The 19619-nt window shown below is 39.0% G+C and overlaps 1 protein-coding gene across 12 annotated transcripts in view; it reads left to right on the top strand.

The window, feature by feature from the left end:
* The window catches only part of TANC2 (tetratricopeptide repeat, ankyrin repeat and coiled-coil containing 2), a 363508-nt gene that overhangs the window by 290705 nt on the left and 53184 nt on the right, over positions 1 to 19619 (top strand). For all 12 annotated transcript variants that reach the window (XM_059147239.1, XM_059147241.1, XM_059147247.1 and 9 more), the window contains 2 exons: positions 5335 to 5501; positions 8678 to 9285. In XM_059147239.1, coding sequence (XP_059003222.1) covers positions 5335 to 5501; positions 8678 to 9285 — 775 coding nt within the window. The remainder of the gene's footprint in view (positions 1 to 5334; positions 5502 to 8677; positions 9286 to 19619) is intronic.

The raw sequence follows: 19619 nt of genomic DNA, 5'->3' as shown, positions 1-19619 counted from the left end.
GACTTGTACAACAATGTTCATAGCAGCTTTATTCATAGTAGTTAGAAACTGGATACAACCCAAATGTCCTTCAACAGAATGGATAAACAAGTTGTTGTATAGTCACTCAATGGAATACTTCATAATATTAAAAAGAAACAAACTAATTATATAATAATAATGTGTATATAATAATATGCTCAACATTTATAGAGGAATCTCAATATCATGTTAAGCAAAAGAAACAAGTGTATATAGTCTATGGTGATAGAAGAGTGATTGCCTATTAAAGACTGACTGGGAGGGAATCTAAGAAATTTCTGGAATGATGAAAATGTTTTATATTTTGATTGGCATGTTAGTTACATGATTTACATATATTTATCAAAACTGATCAAAGTGTGCAGTTAAGATCTTCCCAATTAACTCTAAGTAAATTTTATCACAATAATTTTAAGATAGATTATTTTTTTTATGAATAGACATTCACAACTTTATTAAGGATTCTGAGAAGTTGGACATTTCTAAGTTCATGAGAATCACACATACACATATATATACACACACATATATGAAGATATGTGTAATACACATATATAACTTTCATTTTGGGTTGAGAGAAAGCAGCGTATTAAAATTAGCTACTGTTAATGATTCATTAAGATATTTTATTTATAATTTATGATGACTGCTTCTTTTTTTTTTTTTTTTTTTTTTTTTTTTTTTTTTTTTAAGATTTTATTTATTTATTTGACAGAGAGAAATCACAAGTAGATGGAGAGGCAGGCAGAGAGAGAGAGAGAGGGAAACAGGCTCCCTGCTGAGCAGAGAGCCCGATGTGGGACTCGATCCCAGGACCCTGAGATCATGACCTGAGCCGAAGGCAGCGGCTTAACCCACTGAGCCACCCAGGCGCCCATGATGACTGCTTCTAAAGATTATCAGGACCACTGTCTTTAGAGACAGAAGGGATAAAAGATTTGCTGCCCATTATTTTGAAATTTGTCTAACTAGGTTCTCTCTCATATACCCTCTAACATGATTATATCAGATATACTTAGTTCTCATTTCTAAGACCAGTTTAGTAGGATTTCATGAAACATAATGCTTTTTCTTCTATTTTTTTTTTCTGAATAAGAAAGGTGCATTTGATTGTATTCTGTAATTGATTGTATTGTTCCTAAGTCTCTATCATTTGGTTAGATTATAAGGTCATCTCTTTGCATTTAAACTACTTGTTATAGCCATTTAATAAAGAAATCCCAGGACAGAATCTGTGGTGATACTTAGGGAAAGATGTCCAACAGAATCACCAACACGGCCAATGATTCTAGGCACAGAGACATGAAGAATTAAGATAGATTATTTTTAAAGGTAGCTGAAGCTTTCTTTCCGGGGAAGTTCAGTGGAAAACATTTTCAGTTTAGATTCAGAAGCTAGATTTCAAATTGTACATTTTTCTTTTAAAAAATGAAGTCATGGGGCTCCTGGGTTGCTCAGTCAGTTAGACTTTGGTTGAGGTTGTGATCCCAGAGTCCTGGGATCGAGTACTGCATTGGGTTCCCTGCTCAATAGGTAGTCTGCTTCTCCCTTGCCCCATTAGTATGCGCTGTCGCACGCTCTCTCTCGCTTGCTCACTCTCTCAAATAAACAAATAAAATCTTTTTTTTTAAATAGAAGTATTTTCTTTTTTTTCTTTCTTTCTTTTTTTTTTTTTTTAAGATTTTACTTAATTATTTGACAGAGAGAGATCACAAGTAGGCAGAGAGGCAGTCAGAGCGGGGGAAGCAGGCTCCCTGCTGAGCAGAGAGCCCAATGTGGGTCTTGATCCCAGGACCCTGAGATCATGACCTGAGCCAAAGGCAGCAGCTTAACCCACTGAGCCACCCAGGCGCCCAGTCTCTGTCCTTCTTATTTCTCTCAAATTCCTAGGTACAGAGTCTCAGAATAGGGGTGCTAAGCACATGAGTTCCAGCATTTGTTAAGTGTACGTATAAGCAAGGGCAGTAGGGAATCCCTGGTGAATACAGTTTTACAAGGAAATAAAAACAAAGGTTAAAGGGCTTAGAAGCTTTTCCAGGGACTTGTCAGCTAGAACAGTGGCTTCTAAGCACCAGTCCCTTCAAAGTTTTCATTAGTCCATTAACAAAATAAGAAAACAAACAGCCTAGAATTTGTGTGAATATAGTTTGGTATATACATGTATGTAAAGGAGAGATTACATCTTTCCTTTTTTTTTTAATATTAAAGTATTTTTATACTATGAACTAATGGTGATAGTAGATGGTAATTGCACTTTAAATGTTCTTACTGGTAGGATGCGTGGCTGGCTTAGTAGGTAGAGCACAGCACATGACTCTTGAACCTTGGGGTCGTTAGTTCAAGCATCATGTTGAGTATAGGGTGTCCTTTAAAAATAATAATAATAAATAAATAAATAAGAAACAGCAATCCTTTGTTGGTCCCCAATTTTTTTTTTAATTTTTGTCTGTAAAACCTTTTAAAGCTACTGATTATAGAGTATGTATTTAAAGAACCTGCAGAAATTTGGAAATGAGCATGCAGAAGCATTCTGTAAGGCTAGTTGCATTTGAGAGGTGAAAGCTAAATATCATTAAGTCCTCATCTCTTAAATTTACAACTGAGATACCTTATTTAGCAGAGGAAAAGGAAATTTTTTAGGAATACTTCTCATTGTTTTACAGTATTAGTACCATTTGGAAATCTTTTGCATTTATTCTTAACCCTAAAAAAAAGTAATCTTAGATAAACATGATATCCTTATTTCTTAACAGATGAAATATTTTGATACTTCCTTTATATCACCTGTATTAATAGGTGACTTCTAAGTAACCTCTTCAAGGAAGCAAATCTCCAAAAAAGGGAAAAAATAGCCAAGACTGAGAACAATATAATTATCATAAGTGGAACATACTTCCTTTTTAAAAAAATAAAAAAGAAAGAAATGATACATTGTCTACTTTACTCTTGGCATGAGTAACGTAATCTACTGGGAATTTATGCAAATAAAAATATGATTTTTATCAGCTATGGAATTATCTCATTCATTAAAATGTCCAGATCACATTTTAGAGCGTGTTCTTGATCTTTATGCTTAAGAATGTGTTTGAAATGTTTTTCCCAAAGAAAATCCCAGCAAATGCATTATCACCAGACTTTTTCTTCACTGGAAGATCGTGGCTTTTTGACAAAGTAGTCTGGTGAAGTTAAGGGAGATGTAGTTGAAGTTGGGAGGCAGTGATGTGCTGATAAAATTTTAACAGCCAGCTGGAGAGGGAGGATTTGTAATATTTGCCCATTTCCACTGTGTAAGTAAATATTCCCACCTTGGCCAGTTTTAGGCTACCAGCTGTTTAACAACCAGCTCATTAAAAGACTGCAGTGGGTTTTCCTGGATCAGTACAGGGTGGCTTCAGCCCACCTCTTCGTGGGGCAAGGTGATGGTGCCCAGTAAGGAAGAGATCTATTATAGCTGCTAAGCCGAATGTAATTAGAAAATTCCTCTATGGACATTAAAGGCACAATTATAATTATGGGTGCCAGGGTCATCGAAATCAAGAACATAAGAGCCCCTGCTTTTGTGGGTCAGTCCATTAGTTCCAAACAACTTTTTTGTCTTTCTTAATTCTTTGGACTCCCTATAGGAATGTTTTTTCTTAGTACTATGTCATTAAGGATGTCATTTCATTAATAATCATTGTTAGCAGAGCTGGAATCCATAGTTCATTTCAGAGTCACCAGATGAAAGTAATAGTTAAAATTCTTCATAATTTGAGAACTGACTTACAGTCCTTAGGATATTAAAATTAAATTGCTATAACATAAAGCTTGTACTTTAGGGGAGAAATAGAAAGTTTTATTAATCATGAAAAAAATCTGCATATTTTCAAGTAGGAAACCAAAATATGTGTTTTCAATTGGTCTTGACTCTTAAAAGAGCTAGTCTTGTACAGAAGTCCATGGACTTTTCCTTCTGTCCCCAACTTCCTCTTTTCCTCCTCAGACTCAGATATAACCTGTGTTCCATTTCAGTGACTTCTTTCTTCCCCCTGCTTTCCTCCTTGCAGAACCTGTTAAGTCCTACTATCCATAGTTGATCCTTAAACGACCCAGAGGTTAGGGTCACTGACACCTACAAAAACAAAAACCTGCATACAACTTGTGACTCCCCACAAAATTAACTATTTATAGCCTACTGTTGACCTGAAGCCTTACCAATAACATGAACAGTCAATTAACACATATTCTGTATGATGTATATATTATGTAATGTATTCTCACAATGAAGTAAGCTAGAGAAAAAAGTTATTTCAGAAAGTCATAAGGAAGAGAAAACACATTTACAGTACTATACTGTATTTATCTTAAAAAAATCCACATGTAAGTGGACCCATGCAATTCAAAGCCATGTTGTTTAAGGGTCAAATGTAGTAATTTTTACTTACTACTTGCAATTCATTTGTACTAAAGTGTACATTTTAATCTCTATAATTTGTTCACTGTGGTTCAAGAATCACTAAGCATTTAATGAGAGTGGAAGCCTGAAAACCCTCCAACCCTTTTTCTACAGCCTAGCCCTGAAGATAAACTGATTTTGTCAAGCTGGGAGAATATAGAGTTCAGGAGGGAACTAAACATGAAAGTGGCACATATTTGTCTTTCCCATTGACTCCTTCTTCCTGGGAAGATCACACAAGGGTCTGGCCCCACTGAAGCTGCATTAGGTGCAGTGTAGGAAGCTGCTAGTCTGTAAGATCTTGGGATCCAACCTTCCTTATTGCGATCTCTCTTTTGGCTCGGATTTTTTCTCTTTGTTCCACCCCCTCTTCCCCACTACACATTCACATGAAGGCATATATACTGCTTTGGATTTCACATTAAACCTTTTTCATAGGGGCAGGTGGGGGGTATGAGAAGGAATTCCCAAAGGAACATGTGACTCTGTTCTCTTTAATGCTATCAGATAGAAAAAAACAACACATTATTTTCAGTATTTTCAAGATTGGGAGAAAAATGAATTTCCATGTGCATATTTTCACAAATGTCTTGTTCAGTCTGTCACACAACTGATAACATAGGGGAGATGATGATCATACAGACACTTCATATGTTATATATATTATAAAACTTTCACCTCTGGTAAAAACAAAATGAATTCACTAAATAAATTATTCTTTGTCTTTATAATAAATTATATACCCTGAACATTTAGTAAACACACAAGAGATCTTTTTCTAATTTTTTTTTCCCCAAACAGATACTTGGTCAAAGACCCAAAAAGAACTCAGTTATCCACTTGGTAACTATTAAGTAATCTGTTTCTTTCTGCCTCAGAGAGAAAAATCCCAGATGAAGATTTCATCATCCTAATTGATGGATTAAATGAAGCAGAATTTCACAAACCGGATTATGGGGATACAATTGTTTCATTTCTGAGTAAAATGATTGGAAAATTTCCTTCTTGGCTCAAGCTAATTGTAACAGTTAGGACCAGTTTACAGGTATGTGTTTGTTTGCTTTGGGACCATATTTCTCTTGCAGAGTGCTTAAACAAACAAAGTTCTAGATCTGTGTTCCTTTAGTGGTAAGTTGTTTTTTGTGTTTGCGTTTTTGTTTTGTTTTTTTTTTAACACCTCTACCATGTCCTGGAGCACTAGCAAGAATAATTCCCTAAGAGTATATTTTGAGAGTAAGAGATCAGATGATCTAGAGAGAGCGGTCTCTGTATATGTTTGCCTCTCTTACATAGTGGGCTAGGTGGGATAGCATTCCCATTGCTTTGGATAAGTTTTGATAAAGTATCCCTCAATTAAATGAAAAGAAAGTCCATTTTTCTAGACTTTTTCCTTAACATAGCAATACAAATTCAGTCCCTAACACTCTAATTTGCTGTTTGACTTTGGTTTGACTTTTTTTTTTTTTTTAATCATTTAATGCCATGTAAAGCCCAGTTCTGTCTGCCATTTAGAGTCAGATTTTATCCTTCCCCTCTGCTTCAACTTGAACAACTTTTCTATAACAGGACAGTGTACACCTTCCTCTAAGAAATATTGGCAGTATTAAGGCTTTAGATTAAATGTACGACAACTGGGAGATAAGATTTTTTTTTTAATCTTTTTTACCTTCCATCCTCTCCCAATGATCACTTAATGGCCTGGAAGAAGGACTAGAAATGTAGGACTAAGCCTGCAAAGACATATGGGCTAAGGATAAATGACTCCACCTAATCTCTCACAAGATTACATAAAACCTTGTTCTCACTGTAGCTGAGTTGGTGTCCCCTATTCCTTACATACTCATACTTGGTTTGGAACAGAATTTCTTCTACCTTTTTTTTTTGCCTAACCATTGCCTTGTTTGTTAAGCATCAAAGTCTCACATATAATACACCTATCCCACTATCTTGATATAGCCCATGTGTAATAATTACTAGTGTGCAGAAAACAGCTTCTCCTTCCTTTTCCCCTCTCCCAGGGACTTAGTGGTACTCCTGCATGTGGACCAATTAGCTTTGTTCCCTTCTTTGATCAGAAACCGTACTTACAATGCTGGCCACCACCTTACAGATGTGCGTTATTAATCCCAAAGTAATTTAAATTAAAGGATGTGGATAAATCAATGTAAATGCATCTTTATAACTAAAAATTGTGTAATCTGTTGTTACTGGTCAGTAACTTGATTGTTAAAGAAGAAGGATGAAAAAAAGAAACTTCCAGGAACACAATCTCTGACTAGTTTTACTAAATGTATGCTTAGGAGATGTTCTTCTCATTTGTATTTTTACATAAGACCATGTGCAATCTCAAAAGACATTTTAAGTATGACTTGACAAATGACTTTAACTTTTCAGCTATGCCAAAGGACAGGAAAAGTACTACTATGCATACTAATCTACAAAGTCAAAATTTCAGTGTCCTCATAATTCAAGACCTATAATAACTTCCCAGATACTTCATTCACTTCGACCAAGAATTTTCTTATTTTCATTCAGCTCTGACAGTGAAATAATTCATAGGTCTTTAAAAAAAAAAAAAAACTCATATTTGATCATTCATTATTTCCACAGACATTTCTTCAGTACTTCACATGTGTCAGGCACTTCCTAGGAGCTGAAGATCGAGCAGTAAACAAGACAAATTCTGTCGCTGCCCTCATAAAGCTTATATTCCAGTGAGGAACACAAATGAAAACTAAGTGAAAAATTAAATGTATATTAAAATTTTAGATAGTATTGGTTTTATGAAGACAAATAGGATAAAGAGATAGTTATTTTAGACAGGGGATTGGGAAAGCCCTCTCCCAGGAGCCTGGCAAAATAATGAGATCTGATTTGCCTTTTTAAAAGATTTCTTTGGCTCCTGGCCACAAAGATAATAAAATGAAGGGGATCAAGAATAGGAACAGTATAGGCGAAAGGTGATGGTGGCTTAGACTAGAGTGGTCATAGGGACCCTGTGAAGTGGTCATACTTGGATTATACTTTGAAGGAGAATCAAAAGGACTTAATGATGGGCTGAATGTAGGGTGAGCAAGAAAGAAGATTCAAAACATGGGATTTTGGTGAACAGTTGGGCAAATGCCAGCATGAGGAAAAGAGAAAGATCACAGACACCTATAATTTGGTGGTAGGCTTGGTAGTGATGCTGTTTGTTGAAATGGGGAGGTTTCTGTGGCAGGGGGCAAAATTCATTAGTTCTGATTTAGCCATGTTAAGTTTGTCTATACAACATCCTGATGATGTAAATGTCGAGTAGACCAAGGTATACGATAAGAGCTCAGGGGAGAGGACTAAGTCGGAAACACAGGTTAGGCCTCATCCAGGCGAGGCGAAAATTACATAAAACCTTAGCAAGAACCATTTCAGTGAAATGATGCGGTTGAAGTCTGATTGCAGCAAATAGAGGACAGAATGGGAAGGAGGAACAAGAGATAGGAAATAAGGAAACTCTTCTGTGAAGTTTTGCTAAAAATGGAGACAGAGATATAAGATAGTATTTGGGGGGAGGGATTGCGGTGCCATTCGTCTGTGTGATCCAGTAGAGAAAAAGAAACTGATGCAGAAGAAAATAGATACTTAGAGGACCAAAGTCTGTATGCAGATAAAATATAATCCAGAGCATAGGTAACCACAAAGTCCTATCACCTTTCCCCAGTCTACTTTCCAGCACATCACCAAGGTACCAAACATATTAGAAGTATTCCTTTGGGCTAAGGCCTCTGCAAAAAGTCTCCATTAAAATGTAGTCATCCTATTAGGAAGGTTGGAAAAGCACATTTTTATATGGTGTTCTTTGAGTCCTCATGCATTTCTCTTACTGAATTGTACTTTGACATTATGCCATGGTTTACACTGAGAAAAACTACAACAAAAGAGTTATATGGCGCTCCATTTTCCCTTCACCTTAGGAGTGTTATTTAGAATATTGATCGTTAAATCACTCCGAAGGTAGCCTTTATGAAGACCCATAAAAATTTATCTCAAGTCTCAACATTAGAAAAAATGGTGTCCCCTCTGTGCAACAGATGTGTTTTAACCTATGGATACTGATACTTGATCCTGTTTCCCTCTTCGGCCACTCGGAAGTTTAGTATCAATGTGTGGACCTCAGAGTGTATCACAAGAGTTAGGGGAAACTGAAGGTCTTTCTGTCTCTCTCTCTCTCTCCATCTGTTTTAGGAAATTACCAAGCTGCTGCCTTTCCATAGGATTTTTTTGGATCGACTAGAAGAGAACGAAGCCATAGACCAGGATCTGCAGGCTTACATCCTGCACCGGATACACAGCAGCTCAGAGATCCAGAATAACATTTCACTTAATGGCAAAATGGACAATACTACATTTGGCAAACTCAGTTCTCACCTCAAGACCCTCAGTCAAGGGTCCTATTTATACCTGAAACTCACATTTGACCTCATAGAGAAAGGCTATCTAGTGTTAAAGAGCTCTAGCTACAAAGTAGTTCCTGTTTCGCTCTCGGAGGTTTATTTGCTCCAGTGTAATATGAAGTTCCCCACCCAGTCTTCCTTTGACCGGGTGATGCCTCTCCTGAATGTGGCAGTGGCCTCTCTGCACCCACTGACTGACGAACATATCTTCCAGGCCATCAATGCTGGTAGCATTGAAGGCACCCTAGAATGGGAGGATTTTCAGCAGAGAATGGAGAACCTCTCCATGTTCCTAATCAAACGCAGAGACATGACTCGTATGTTTGTACATCCTTCTTTTCGAGAGTGGCTTATCTGGAGAGAAGAAGGAGAGAAAACCAAATTTCTCTGTGATCCCAGGTAAGCCATCACCTGTAATAAGCAATTCTGAGCCTATTTTGTATTGATTGCATGGAGCATGGGTATTGAAAGCAATGAGAAGTGTTCTTCATTGAACATTTCACGCAAAGGCAACATCATCTCTGTTTCTTCCCCAGTCAAGGCTGTAATGAGGTTTATTTTTTCACAATGTTATTTCCGTAAGACTCAAACTCTGCATAGATATTTAAAATACCCTCCTACCGTACTATATATTCCTAAATAATTTTCTTTGTGCTACTGAACCCAGGTTATAACTAATTTAGCCATTTCATAAACTTCTTCAGTGTTCTTCCAATATGAAGAAAGAATTCATATATTGTTCATCTCTTTGACTTAGACCAAAATTGCTTTAAAATTGCAATTGCCCTTTTAAAAGCCATACCACTTTTAAAGCCACCAGTGACTAAGCCCATTAGAGCCCATCCAGTGCTGAGGTTTATGCTGGAAAATGGACTCTTAAACCTCATAGCTAAACAGACCTGAAGAGGTCAGCTGGCCTAGCTGCTCTCCTTATAGATAAATAAGTTACCATTGTCCCTATTTTACAATGGTCCCCTTTTAAAAAGGCCTTAAAATGTTGAATCAGTGCTGGAAGTCACCAAGTTAATAGGTGGGGGAAAGGAAGAAGGATTAGAAAAAGAATGGCAGGTATGTAGTACATACCACCTCTCCCTTGCCCTGCAGCTGCGCACACCCAGCGCTCTCACCTCATCAACTTGACCTTGACTTAACACTCTTTCTCAGTGCAATATGCCAGACTAGGTGTGAAACTGTTTCCCATTCTCTTGGGTAGAACCTAGATCTCTAGCATCCTAGTGAGGTTTGCTTTCTACTCCACACTACCTTTTTATAAAAGAATTATTCCTTTAACAGAGTTGGTATTTCCCAAAGCAGACCTATCCCTGCCTTCCTGGAAACAAAGAAGACACCAACGACATAGCTGGCAAAAGCAGAACTTGCTTTGGCCCAGAAAGAAGAGAGGCCACATTTGACTGTGCCTCCATCCGTGGCTCATCAGAGAGACTAAACCTCTCTGACCATGCTGGGGTTTTATTTCTCTCCTGGCGTCTTCTTTACCCAACCTTACTGGACACAACTGTGCTTGTGGCCATGCCGTCCAGCCTACTTCATGCCAGTTTGTTAGAAAATTAGTTCCAGATTCTGATGAAGATATTAAGCCAGGCAGGAGATTCTGTGGTATTTTGGTATTTTCCCTGAGACAGGAACTTTTAAAGAAACAAGCTCTAGTGGAAAGAACATGGATTTTTGAGTCATTACCTGCATGTAAATCGTATTTCTTCCTGGAACTGTGACCTTTGGAGAGTTTTATGTTTCTGGGACCATTTTCTTACCTATGTAAAAGAGATAATTCCTAGAGTTGTTGAGAACTAAAGAGGTCATGTAGTATAATACCTAAAATAGTACAGAGTACAAAGAAAGTGTTCAAGGAATGTTCTTCTCTCTACTCCTGCCTTTGCAGTAATAGACCCTTTAGATATACCTTAACTAAATCCTGTGGCTAATTCGATAGGCAGCAGTAGTCTTCTGCTATTAGTATTCAGGAGTACAAGATTTAAAAAAAAAAAAAAAAAAAAAAACTGAGTCTGAGTTTCTTCTATAAATTGTATGACATTCCCAAGAGTATTTTATTATAAATCCCACAGTACTGCTATAATCCTTAGTACACAGAGTTGGCAGCCACATATTTAATAAAAAGAGACCAATCTAGAATTGCCTCATGAAAACTTAGAAATCTATTTCCAGAGAAACTTTGCTAGTTGATCCGCTCTCTCTTTTTCTGGAACATCTCAGAGAATTGAATGCCGAGGTCCAAGGCAACCAGGCTACCACTGAATTAACAGTATCTTTACAACAGATAAAACCCTCAGGGGCTCCAAAAGGAGAAAATATGATATTTTGTAGCCATATCATGACTTTACAGGCTTACCTTCTCAACATGATTTATTAACCAGAAACATCTTGGCAACCAGCTGATACACGGGGACAAGCAAACACTTCTAACTTCTATGCTTTGTAGTCTGTTCCCTGGTGATTGAATAACATGCAGAGCTGCTGAGGGATCATCATATATCACTTAATGGCAGAGAGAATAAAATAGTAGGACCAGGAGTTATCAAAAAAGCTTCCTCACATTTCATTTCAGTTGGAATTCAGCCTTCTGCCCAGCACTGTCTGGCACCAGCTTTGTTACTGAAGTATTGATCTCAGAGTTTGAGGCCCCCTGGGTCAATGAGATGGAAATTCACTAAGAGTTTAATGCTATTGGCAAAGCCCAAGCTGGCCTTTCAGAGAAACTGGCTGTAATTGCTTTCCATTTCAGGCAGTCTGATTAGCGGGACTCTTTCAAAGCAGGGTTTGGCTTTGTGGCCTTCAGCCTCTACTTCCTGTACATTCCCCGTCTGCTCTTCTGTTCTTCTGTTTCTCCCTGGTTTCTCTCCAGAGCATTGCACGTATTTCAGTAGACCAGAGAGAGCAATTCAGTGCCTCCAAAATCACACCACGTAAGCCCATGCTGAAGGCCTGTCTCCGTGTTCAGGAGAACTCTCAGAGGCAACAGAACGTCTCTGGCTCTTCGAGTCCATCTTCCCAGGCTTTCAACACTCACTCGTTCACCCTGAACTTGCTGACCTTACTAGGGAAGTAGACACAGAGGAGAATATTCTGTACTGAAGCCAAAAAGTAGTTGATCTTCCTCAGAAATAGGCCACCCACATAAGCTGAAGGGAGTCTATAATCTGAGGATGGTGCAGAAAAGAGGAAATAGCAGAGCCAGAGGTCAGTGCTACAGCTGAGATAGAGTTTTCCTTATTTTAACTATCAGATGGCCTGTTGTCCCAGGATGTCAGCTCCGACATCCCAGAGAGAATGACCTAATGTTGCATGAACATATAACTGTCACAGAAAGAGATGAGTTATAGATGTCTTTTCTTAGCTTGGTAACAGGATGGGGGTGTGTGTGTGTTGAACTGTAAGCAGAGCATCACTGAAATTTTTTTTTTTATCACATCAGAACTTCTAAAACTTTGGATTTACATTCTGGATAAAAATATGCCTCTTGAAGCCCTGACAAACCTTAGACTTCACCATCTTATTCTGCTCTCTGTTTCCCACTATTCATCACTGTCATATCCTGTCATACTCTGAGATTAATCCATCTTATATTTTATTCCCTCAGGCACTGAGATATCAGATTAACTCACTAATCTTATAAACTAATCTCTGCTATTATGTTAATAAGAGGAAGAGAGCAAACCCATTTGAACCAACTTGTGCATTTCAAGTAAGGTGTTTGAGAAGAGCCATCAGTCTTTGTTATCTAACCTATTGATAACTTTGATCATTGAAATTTGAGGCTGGGAGAGTAAACAGTTGGGGGCTGCTGGCCCTTGCTGCTTAATATTTCTGCAGGGCGTTAGGCGTAATATTTCTGCATGAACCCCCACCCACTTTTGGTTTCCATTCTTCACTATCTTTGTCTTCACGGTCTCTAGCCTCCCTTTCCATAGGAACAGCTCACAGATCAGTGTTTGTATATATACATATATATATATAGGAAGATACATGTAAGATCTTTATAAAAAGATCAGAAGACTCAGTTATCTTATTTTTAACTGTTTGAATAAAACGCATGAGGTTTGTGAACTTTCTTTGAGTAACTGAATCACTATGACCTAATGAAGTAATGATTTGGGAGCCTCATCTGGGTCGACCTGGTTTCCTCAAACTAAGAGAAGCAAACTTTATGGCAGGCGAAGAGGGGGAAGGGCTGCACAAATCCTGTGAGGATAGTTGAGTACTTACTTGACTCTCTCTGACTAGAATTGGTGTCTTATAATACATGGTCTGTTGAGGTTTTTCCTAACTATTTGGGTCAATGTTAGCCCGTGAGTTACATATTGAACCCCTGATGCTCCAGAATCCATGCCACAAAGCATACCATCAGAGGAGAAGCAGTTTGCCTAAGGCAAAAAGAAGGCATTCCCCCTAAAAGGGAAAACGAACTCTGTGCAGAGGACCTGCACGGCCGGCCTTCTTAAAGAATACATGGGTCTGAAGTAACCACAGAATGGGGAGCTGCAGGGCCAAGGTGATCTGACTGTTCTAATCCAGACATGAGCCTCCGGGCAAGATGACATTTAACCTTGCCCTCACTGAAGCATGAACTCTGGGTTACTGCTGATAGCCATTGCAGGCTCCTACAACGAACTCTTACATTGGAAATAGGTTCTGCTTTCTAAAAGCAGTAGGAAAGAATTCAGCAAAGTAACAGATCATGGGAAGGAAAAAAGGGTCTGGAACCACATCAGCCCTTAGGAGGTCTGGAAGAGTTACAGCAAGGCAAAAGGTGGTATATATCCTTTACTAGCTTTTGACTATTAGTAGATGATCTTACCTGCCTGGAAATATTAACTCTCTAATCTCTGTGCCAGGTCTACATCTGCTACACTTCGAATTCCTTTCTATCACTGGGGGGAACTTAGTCTTCTGATGTCACAATCTGAGTGTGTACTTCCAAGGAGAGATTTCATTCGTGTGTAATATTATTAGAGATTTGTCTAATTTGCCAATAAATTTTCCCTTATTATCTTATCCAGTTTCTAACTCCCTATTGGCATCAAGAATAAATGTGAGACTCGGGCGCCTGGGTGGCTCAGTGGGTTAAGCTGCTGCCTTCGGCTCAGGTCATGATCTCAGGGTCCTGGGATCGAGTCCCGCATCAGGCTCTCTGCTCAGCGGGGAGCCTGCTTCCTCCTCTCTCTCTGCCTGCCTCTCTGCCTACTTGTAATCTCTCTCTGTCAAATAAATAAATAAAATCTTTAAAAAAAAAAAAAAAAGAATAAATGTGAGACTCATATCTGAAGTATTATTCTAGTCACCTAAGGTCATGGTTGTGATTTAATGCAAGGGAGATATTAGATAAAATCTAATTATATCTTGGACTATGTCCAGTTTGCCAATTGCATGAATGTCCTTCAACTTTAAAAATTTGTTTTCTCTCAGTAGAAATCGTGGGACCCACGTCTATTAGTTGAATAGACAAACCATTCCCATCTTTAAAGCTCTTATACCTTCAAAGATGGGCAATGGTAATTCTTTTTTTTCCCCTTTTCCAAATCCAAAATTAAGTTTGGAGAAAGCTAGTAATCATTCTTACTGTCATAAAAACTCATGTGAAGTTTCCTAAGTTAATAAATATACAGAGACATAGTTATTATAAGATGGAGAGAGAGCATTCTTTTATGATTTGGAAAGCATGCAGAAGAGTCAACCGAAGAAAATACAAAAAGGGCTTGTATTGTCCTATATTTGATTTTGCTACAAGAAAGTAATATTGCTTTATATGTTTAAAATTATATATGTATTTATATGTATTTTTTTAAGTGGTTATGCCCTGAATAGCAAATGCTGATTAAAACAATTTCACTAAAAAAAAACAAAAATAGGAAGAAGTAGAGCAGGCAGTTAAGGAAAAGTTTTGGTACCAAAACTAGCATAGGAGATAGAGGCCTATTGGTCCTATTAATGAGTACTGAAGCAACACTGGCTGCATGAAAAGATGGCAATTCCACAGGCTTTCCTAGGTTGTCAAACCAAGATTAATGGCCCAGCAATCAGAAGTAGTTCTCACCAGCTTAGGGGGACATGACAGTGCATTTTCTTTTTTGTGACTGCAGCAACTTACTCAACTGTCTCTAGAGACTTTTGAAAGCAGCTAGATCTCCACATTTGGTAGAATCAGCACTAAAAGCCTGTCCTCTCAACCGTAAGAACCCACAGCTGTGAGACATGTATTCACGCAGCCACCATGAGCATATCCAGTTGGTTTGGCCCTTCCAATTTTTTTTTTTTTAAGATTTTATTTATTCATTTGACAGACAGAGATCACAAGTAGGCAGAGAGGCAGGCAGAGAGAGAGAGAGAGAGAGAGAGAGAGAGGGAAGCAGGCTTCCTGTGGAGCAGGGAGCCTGATGCGGGGCTCCATCCCAGGACCCTGAGATCATGACCCGAGCCGAAGGCAGCAGCCCAAACCACTGAGCCACCCAGGCGCCCCGGCCCTTCCAATTTTATCATAAGTGTTCCCTGACTTGTTTCCACCTCTGCAGATCACACCCTCGGTTCTCACATGAACTGCTTTAACCTCCTCACTAGGGAGAGCCTCCCCTCTATCCATTTTTCACCAGCAGCGACAATCATTTTTTTTTTTTTGAAAGCATAAATCCAACCATGTAACTTCCTCATGAAAATCCTTTAATATCTACTTCAAAGCCTTCTATAACAAAGGTATCTTCCGCCCACCTTTTTAAATTGAGCTCCTTCATTTTCCCTCTTATTCTCCCTGATATTCTGGTCATAACTGATCGCCTGCTAATTCCCAGAACTTGCTAAGCTCTCTCCCACCTCTGGGCCTTCGCACTTAACAATTCCCGCCATCTGGACCTCACTTTCCCTGGCTCTTCACATGGCAAGATCTCTCAGTCCTCCTCAGATCTCAGCTTAAAACTGCCATCTCCTCAGACTTCCATTTGTCACCTTATATAAGGAAGTCCTTCCTTGTTTTCTTCATCATAGCAACCTATATACTTCCTTCCTAACAGTTGTCACAATCTACTATTAATTTGTTGTATGTGAATACTTGTTTCTATGATCCATTTTCCCCTATAGAATATGAGCGCACTCATGAGGACAGGAACCCTTTCTGTCATGCTCACCTTGGGCTTCCTAGTGATTAATACGGTACCTGGCACACAGCACTCAGTAAATACTTTTTAAAATAATGAATTAAGTAAACAAAGGAATGATAAGTGATAACTAATTCTAAGCTTGCAACTAAAAATATTTGTGAAACTCTTCCGACAGCTCAATAGTGTCTTTTGTTCACTCTGTCACCATGTGTCAGGAATGAGTGAAGACACGCATTTCCACAAGGGTCCAATGAACAGTTATTAAGTAATATTTTCAAGACTGTGTTAAGCACTGACGAGATGTAAGTTAGATAGATCTGTCTACTAGGACTTACTGGTTAGTGGTTTTAACAGACACATTTACAACTCGCTATAAACCAAGGCAGAGTGCTAGGCTAGAGGTATAAACAATGAGCGAGCAGCATGGGGGAGGAAGAGCGACGTGATAAATCTTCAGTGCCTGCTGCTATTGTTCTAAATTGTGACAAGTCAGTGGAGCCATAGCTCTTCTGCTTCACAGATCCCTGCCAACTGCCCAAAGACTTCATTGTCAGAGGACGAGTATCCATTTTCCCCAGGCCAGTGATGCCTTAACAGAACAGAAGGGCTATAGGAAACTGTGGGGTGAAGTGGGAGAAAGCAGGAGATCTCTATCCAGATTCCGTATTTTAAAAGATGGAACGCTGCTCCACCCACTTCTACGAAGGCAGATCCTGGGCACAGTCTACTTTTACAGTCTGCGACTTGGGGTTGACTTCATCCAGGTCTTTGATTTCACTTCCACGTTGAATCTGAAACAGTAGGACAAGCTGACTAGCAATGTATTTGGTATCCAGGTGCCATGAGAAAACCATGACGAGAACATGCCAAAGCAGTTACCAACTGATAAGCTAAAGATGGAAGAAATTTTTGCAAAGATGTGTGGGTGTCATTTGCTGAGAATTGATAGCAACAAGCAGACTGTAAGGCAGCAACCACCAAAGTGTGGCTGCAGGCAGAGATTTTAAGATGAGAGGTGAGAAGGATCAGGAATGTCAGTCTCTTGTCAATATTTGAGTTATAGTTCTACTCCTTCACAGTGAAATAGTGGCAACAGAGATGCCTGCAAATTCAAGGCCAAAGTAGGTTAGTGAGTTAGAAAGCAGACCTGCAAGTCCTTGTGTTTCTTTTTCTTGACCCCATCTGCTTAGCATGGATTCATTCATGAAACATTTATTGAACTTCTACTCTACACCGAGGACTGTGCTATCCACTAGAGAAACTTAGACAAATGAGACACCTCCTGACACTAAAGCCATTACCTTCTAAAGGGGAACCAGACCCCAAGCAACCAACAATAGTGCCATAGTACGGAATACCCTAGGAACCTAGACAAAGAGGAAATGCTTTGCAGAAGAGGTGACATTCCCACTGGAATATCTTGAAGGATGAGTTGATTCCATGAAGCAGCTCTGCAGTGGGAGAGCACTATAGGCAGGGAAGACAAGGTCAGGGCAGGAGCAAAAGCAGGTGTGAAGATAGGAAATGCCTTTGCTGAGTTGTGAGAAGATGTGATTAGAGAGTCAGACACGAGATCAGAAAGAATGAATGGAAGGAAGTGTCACTAGGAAGAAAGCCTTGACTGCCATGTTTAAGACTTCACAATTTATCCTGTAAGTAACAGGGAGTCTCTATAACCTTTTAAGGACAAGGAGACAATGATTAAGTAACTCTGATGATGTAAAAAATAGTTCTAATGAGTGGTGTATGGAAGATGAGTTGAAGAAGAGAGAGTGCAGGTAGGAATACTAGTTATGAGGTTTATAGCAATAGCGTAGGTAAGAAATGCCAAGACCTGCAATGTGAGAATAGAGAGCAAGGTATACATGAGAGAGACATTTTGGAGATACTCAAAAGCACTGGGTCTTTTTTTGTGTACAGCCATTGAGGGTGGAGGGCTTAAAAATTACTGTGAAACTTACCTTGAATGGTGGCGGGAAGTGAAACTACTGACCAATATAGAACATTCTGAGGGAGGAGGGCTCCTAGCATGAGCAACGGCAGGAGGATGAATAATAGGATTCGTGGGAGGAGATGAGTCCTGTTTTGGACATGTTGTTAATGAATTACCTCCAAGGAAGGTGCACAAGTATATTTAGAATGTGACTTTGGAAAATAGAGGAAGAGAAGAGTCAAAGCATGGGGTAATGGATTTTGAAGTCATCAGCAAGTACCTGACAGCAGAAGTTGTAGGACTAAACAAGGTAACCCAAGTTAAGAGTATAGAACAGGAAGTTTAGAAGCATGTGAACAGAATAGTTATATTTGAACGCTAGGGGAAATGATGGACTAACTAATAATTTACAAGGGAAATATTAAAAGAAGACACAAGAGAAAGTAAGGTCACGCAAGTCAAAGGAAAAAACTTCTGGGCCAGGTCTGAAGTGATGAATATAATTTCTGCCTATATGCCATTAGCCAGAACTCCATCCGCATCCCCACTTGAATAAGTGAGTGCGAGGTTCCTGGCCAAGTCGCCACCTCCTAGCAACAAGTGTTGACTGCGGAAGGGAGCGCAGATCTTTTGTAGACAGCTGCCCTTCTTTGCCAGGTAATTCTGATCTTACTAGGTCTCCTAAATAATTCCCCACATCTACCTCTATGCTAGAAAGTCATTCCACAGCAGCCTCGCACATTACTTCTGCCCAAATTATAAGATAGTTCAGCTAAGCTTGTAAGCAACACCTTAGCAGCGTTCTGTAACTATACTACTTTATCATGTCTGAGCCCTGCACAGAAGAATATCAAAACACCTAAGTGGTGTTTCTCTGAAACACTAACGTGTTGTATATCGACTTTCGACATAACAGCTAATGAAATGTTGTGACTACACATCAGTGACTGTGACTAGAACAATGGAGAAAACATCCATGTCGGAAATATTTAAGTTAAACATTTGTTAGCATGTTTCCCTACTATAAATAGAAACTTTAAGTCTAGCTGTCTCCCTGGGGTGCTAAGCAAAAATTTATTAGAAAAACAATATATATTTTATGCTATTATATATTTTGCATAAAACAACTATTCTTCAGTTTCCAAACTGTTAAAACAGGTGGAGGGAAAGGAGGGTGATTCTTGCTTATAAAGGGTTTTTTTCTCTAAAAGTCTCCCTACTTCTGAAGTCTTGAGGTACAGGGAAACAGGGTTATCATGTAAGAGATAATCATGTTATCTCTTTTTTTTTTTTTTAAAGATTTTATTTATTTATTTGACAGAGAGAGATTACAAGTAGGCAGAGAGGCAGGCAGAGAGAGAGAGAGATGGGGAAGCAGGCTCCCTGCTGAGCAGAGAGCCCGATGCGGGACTCGATCCCAGGACCCTGAGATCATGACCTGAGCCGAAGGCAGCGGTTTAACCCACTGAGCCACCCAGGCGCCCCTAATCATGTTATCTCTTGATAACATCTTATCAATGATAATATCTTGATAATATCTTAAGAGCTCTTCCCTGCCTTGTAATCTGTCAGTGTCCAAGGAGGAGCATCACTTGTGTCCAATAATCCATCTCAAGGGGCTGTTGATGCCTGCAAAAAAGGAATGGAGATAGGATTGACCCTTCGCTCTTCTGGAC

The sequence above is a fragment of the Mustela lutreola genome, chromosome 15 (assembly GCF_030435805.1).
Source record: "Mustela lutreola isolate mMusLut2 chromosome 15, mMusLut2.pri, whole genome shotgun sequence".
Classification (NCBI taxonomy): domain Eukaryota; kingdom Metazoa; phylum Chordata; class Mammalia; order Carnivora; family Mustelidae; genus Mustela; species Mustela lutreola.
The sequence above is the reverse complement of the archived record's forward strand: the minus strand, read 5'-3'. Positions and strand labels throughout refer to the sequence as shown.